A 5,419-nucleotide genomic window follows, 5' to 3' on the forward strand; every position below is an offset into this window, starting at 1 on the left:
CATGCATCAATGTGTGTTTAAATACATCTACTGTATGTGTATTAAATGTAAATGGACAGGACTGCAGTTATTATTGTAAAAAGTATTGTTTTGCAAACGTTTAATAGTCTGTTAGGTGTACTGTGGGTTTGTGTGTCCAAACTCAGTCCTCAACTTCATCTCTCCTGCGTTTCTACTGTCGCACACCTGACTGAGTTCAGGGCTACACGCTTCATGCTCACCTTGTTCAGACATATCTGTTTCTTCAGCTCAACCAATCAGCGCCAAACATTTAATTGGAGCAGAAATTCAACATCAGTTAGAAAAACTAGCTGTGCTGACAATGGATGACCTGCAGGTGGAGCCACCGCTCTTTGGAGATGATCAGCTTTCTCTGGAGGCAGTGAAATCTCTGAGAGGATGGAGGATCTTCACATCACTGGAAACACTGATGTGAATGAGCTCGAACTTTGCACCTTTTAACTTTACGTTATTTTTATGAGATTGTCATTACGCCTCTGGTAGCTGTTGTTTTTGATTTGTACAAACAACTACTTTATAAGTAGGCCAGTTTATGTAATTTAATAATTAAGAGTTTACATAATAATTGGATTTAATGAGAAACAAAATGGACGTGTAACCCAAAAACAGGCCTCCGGACATCCATCAGCTGAAACTGGCCCGCTGGCTGGTTATAAAAGTATATAAGCTCCTAATAAAAAGTATTTATTGCACTGTTACTCCTTCACACCGACTCTTGTAAAAGTCGATATTTACAACCGCTATAATCTGTATATATACTGCAGCATCAGGCATGCAACTTAAGACGAAAAAAACATTGTCCCTCTCTGTCTGTCTAGCCTTAAAAAATAAATTTAAAAACAAAAGTCAAATCCCACGTGTGCTTTATGAAATATGTGCATTGTGGGGCTTCGCTCTGTTCGAGTCATCCGTGTGTCTCTTGACACCGTGTTACTAAAACTTCAAAATAACAGTAAGTTTTATGTTTGTCTGCTTTAATTAGATCAGAATGCAGATTATATCAATTTTATTTACCTCAGCAACAAACATAAACTACAGCTGCAGTCAGATGAATGTAGCCTTTGTTATTCATGTATCTTATCCATCTATTATCCATCTATTAGGTTGTATATGTTGTCTAAAGAGATTGCAGTGTTTTGTTCAGAAAGTGTTTGGGTGCAGAAACAAGAGTTGTACCTGCCAGATTATACTTTATATTGTTTATACATAGTTTATACATGGAGGCCGATACACGTGGTTTTAATGCACCCTTTACAAATGGAAAGGTGTTACACGTGGATGTTATATTCTCATATCAGTCTCAACACCAAATAATTATACTTTTCCACTTTCTTTAAAATAACATTTATTTCCAGCATATTCATACAATGTGACAGCACAGCTTGTAACATTTGAAGAGGAACTGACTTGATCCAGCACTTTGTCACAAAATATTTGAGCTGACTAACGGATAAATGAAAAGTCAAATATAGCATAGCATTTCATATTACCAAATGCAATATATATAATACAAGCAGTTGGAAACGAACTAAAAAAAAAAGGTGAGTGAAAATAATACATAAGGAAAAGAAGGGATGGCATTTACACATCATTAGTTCAACTTTTACATCAGGAAATAGTGTTAAACATCCGTAAACTACATGTTATAATAACTTAACTTTGCCTCATTTCACGTTCCGTGTGTGTTGAGAGAGAAATGCATATTTAAAGTTTGATTTTGAAAATGTATGCGCACTTCAGTTTCACCAACCAGCTGAACAATGTTGATGGGCTTTAAAAAGTCATATCTCTCTCATAAATCATTTCTTCGTTACTTTATTTGAAATCCTGCAGAAGTGACATAAAAATCAGCCAGAAAAAGCGCGTTTCTGTAGTTTTAGTTTTTTGTGCAACTGGGTTTACTTTTTTATTTTTCCAGCTTGGCCGAGATTTGTTTTGGAATCTATAAATATCTTTTCAGCTTTGCGTTATTTTCTTGATGGAATAATCAGGTGGGGGATGACATCCAAACGTTTGTAGTCAAACATATAAATTTATTTTTGAAAATCACACATAAGTGAGTTTAGTTTGTTTTTTTTCCCCTCTCAGACCATTTGACTACAAGCCAGATAATCCTATTATGTACAGTAGCCTGTAGCCAAAACACATCACTTTTTTTCGCCAGAACATTCAACACTTGTGGCTACAAATACAATGGAGTGTGTCTCTGTGGTCAGTCCGCCAGCCTCACTGCTTCTCCGGCGTGTTGTTGACCAGAGGCCCGTACAGGCCGCTGGCATAGCCTTGCTCCTTGTGTAACATTGTCCTGTCCCTTATCAGGTCGCTAAAGGCGTAGTCCATCGGGGGTCTGAAGCCCAGGGTGGGCATCAACCCGGTGGTGGAGTAGGGCGTCATGAAAGCCAGTCCTCGGCTGTGCGCAGAGTAGGCCAGCCGCAGCGGGTTCAGTCCCAGGTGGGTGCCCAGAGGATAGGTGCTGGGGTCGGCGCCGAAGTGCGGGGCGTTTGGCTGGAGAGGAGAAAACGCAGAGCGGTTGCTGAGCGTCATGGCTCCGGGTAAAATGGGCCTCGTCGGGGCGGTTGTGGATGCGGAGGACGGCGGAGGCTGCTGTGCGTTCTGAAGCATCCTCTCGGCCGTCCACGTCTCGTCTGGCCCGGCCTTGTTGGAGCCCTGAGCGCCGCTGTTGTTGAGGATCTGCTCGATGGCCTGCACCACGTCCTTACCGCAGCCTTGCAGGACGAGCTCCAGGACGCTCCGCTTGTGGCTGGGGAACACTCGGGTCAGGATGTCGATGGCGTTCATGTGCCGGGAGGCCGCGGAGGACGGGGAGGGCTCCTGGTCGTCCTTGTCGGTCTCGGAGCCGGAATCTGAGCCGATGGAGCTGACGGACCCTGGAGTTTCCCCTCCGTCTTTTACAGGCTTGGAGACCGGCGAGCTGATGAAGGACTCGCTGTCTCCGTTCTCTGAACCCGAGCCTCCATGCCGGCCGTCTGGGGACGAGATGCCCGGGGCCGAGTCGCTCTCGGTGGACGCCGGTTTCACCACAGTTTGCTGAGTGGTGGCGGAGGATCCGGACAGCTGGCTCTTTGGAAACAACTCATACTTCTGGATACTTGAATCTGTTGACACAATCGGAACACCACAGCGTGTGAGACAGAGGGCCAACATGTGAATGTCACAGCAGGCTTGGAGGAAGTCAAAACCAGTGAATGAATTAAACGCAGAAATAAAAACTAAATCAGACAGGGCGCAGTTTTAACACGTGTCTGTTAAACATTAGGCTGCTGCTGAACCATCAAACCGCAATACGAACAGTCACCGCGCCAGACTCAACGTAAAACAGGTACCCTTAATCTTAACATGATTATGCCAACCAAAGTAACCTTAGTAACCACACTGCAAGCTCACCAAAACAGGCATATAACCCTTTAATGTGCATGAACGGCAAAATGTATATTTAGGCCTGCACTTATTTATATAACCCGTTTTAACTGAACTTCTCTTGACTTGCTTTGCGTTTGTGTTACTGTGATTTCAGACGCTTGGAGGTTTTTATCGCCTCCTTCTCTTCCTGCCCTTAAGTTGATTTAGCCTTTCTATGAATGCGTACAGCTGCCCCACTCACCTGAGTTACTCTCGCTGCTGACGGAGCCAAACACCTCGTAGTTTGGACGCGGCGGGATGATGCCGTTGGCGGCGGCCAGGGCGAGTCCTTCCGCGGTGCCGTAGAGCAGCTGCAGCTCTCGGGCTTCGTTCTCCTCCTGCGCCTGCTGTCGCCGCAGCGCCACTTGCGCCGCCATCACTCGCTGCCTCTCGGCGATCAGGGTGCACTTGGCGCACATACAGTCCTTCCAGCGGCAGTAGCGCTTGTGGCCCTTCAGCGCGGAGACCACGCCGTGGTTCCTGCAGCGGGCACACTTCGGGGTGCGCGGGTACTTGTCGGCGGTGCGCAGCAGGATAGGAGGGCCGCGCAGCAGGCTGCCGGCCATGGACACTGGGATGGAGGCTGCTGCCGCTGCGGCCGCTGCTGCTGCTGCTGCTGCTGCTCCTGGGTGGACTTGAGAGGCAGAGGAGACGGTGGGGAGCTCCGGTCTCAGATCCATGCCCGCGTGTTCCTCACTGATGCGACTAAACTATAAAGAAGAAAACGGCGTTGCTCTGAACGATCTGTTTTAGTTGAACTGGTATTGAGTCGTTCACATCTGCTCAGCGGGTCTCAACATCTGTGGGCAACAGGTGAAGTCAATGAGGTCTGTCTACTGAGGTTATCATGCACAAAAATCTATGATCGAAACTCGAATGTGTCAAGTGTTCAGGGAGTCTGGCGAAGAAGCAAAAATGTGAAGATACTGTCGAGTTTAAATCCGAAAAGAGCAGGAGCCTAGAGCAGCGATCATTCCTCCCCGACAGAAAGTTAAAACTGTCCAGGAGGAGCCGAGGTTGTTACTCGCCGCAGCCTGAGACACTAACTTCCTCCAGAGATTGTCAGTGGATACAGATCCCTCTCTCCCCCTCTCTATTGTTGCTCCTACGTTTTCATTAGACAAATTTGACAACAATGTGGCGCCTGTCATTGGCCAAAGGGGGAAGGAGCGATCTGATTGGCTTGCCTCTTTTTTCAACTGTGTCCACCTGAGCTCTTATTCCAAATATCAAGTGTTGAGAATCTGAAGGGAGTTCCCGGAAAGCTAAAATCGATGCTGTGTATTTCCAAATAAGAATTTCCTAGATTTAAAACAATAGCCTGTGTGATTCCATTTACTCAGTTGTATCATAGGAGGACATGCTGCCAAATAGGACCTTCAAAAGTAATAAATAATAGCCCTAAAATGAAGGAACATTTTCATCTCTTCCAAGAACTTTCTGTATATTTCTCAAGAAATATTCTGTATCATTTGTTGGGGTATGAAGTCTCCATGTGTTTACGCTGCTAATTTCAGACCAGACTAAGACTCATATATTTCCCCAAAATAAAGATGATGCGTGACTGTAAACTCATCAGCCCGGAAGGTAAGTATCATTTATTTTATTGATTCAAGACGAGGCTAAATTTGATCTGTCAGGAAAAAAGTCTATATTTGCAGAGAGGTATTGACTGCAGGAGGTGAAGCTATCGGTGATGCTAAATGGTTAACTTGCGAGTTTCCCTCGGCTGCAGGAGAGTGTTGTGTTGAGGGTTTAAATGTCCAGATTATTGCCTCGTCTCGTGGTCGCTGAACTGCACGTAACGAAATCTATTGGAAATGTTAATGATATAAGAGTTTAAACTTTTGCTTCATGAGCTCTATTGAAGAGAAAATGTTCTAACTAACCACACAACCTCGCGCTTCGTTTACACTACAGGCGTTATCCAAAATATAGACAATATATCCACAATAATATTTTATCTCGGATTAAATAA

The 5,419-nt window shown here is 45.0% G+C and overlaps 1 protein-coding gene across 1 annotated transcript; it reads right to left on the reverse strand.

Annotated features, from left to right (window-relative positions):
* Positions 1–2,247: 2,247 nt before the first annotated feature.
* dmrta2 (DMRT-like family A2) lies at positions 2,248–4,121 on the reverse strand. The gene is made up of 2 exons (XM_070909138.1): positions 3,629–4,121; positions 2,248–3,137 (listed from the first exon to the last, which is right to left on the reverse strand). The coding sequence occupies exons 1-2, from the start codon at positions 4,119–4,121 to the stop codon at positions 2,248–2,250; spliced, it is 1,383 nt and encodes a 460-aa protein (XP_070765239.1).
* Positions 4,122–5,419: the final 1,298 nt, after the last annotated feature.

This window comes from Enoplosus armatus, chromosome 7 (genome assembly GCF_043641665.1).
Source record: "Enoplosus armatus isolate fEnoArm2 chromosome 7, fEnoArm2.hap1, whole genome shotgun sequence".
Classification (NCBI taxonomy): Eukaryota; Metazoa; Chordata; class Actinopteri; order Centrarchiformes; family Enoplosidae; genus Enoplosus; species Enoplosus armatus.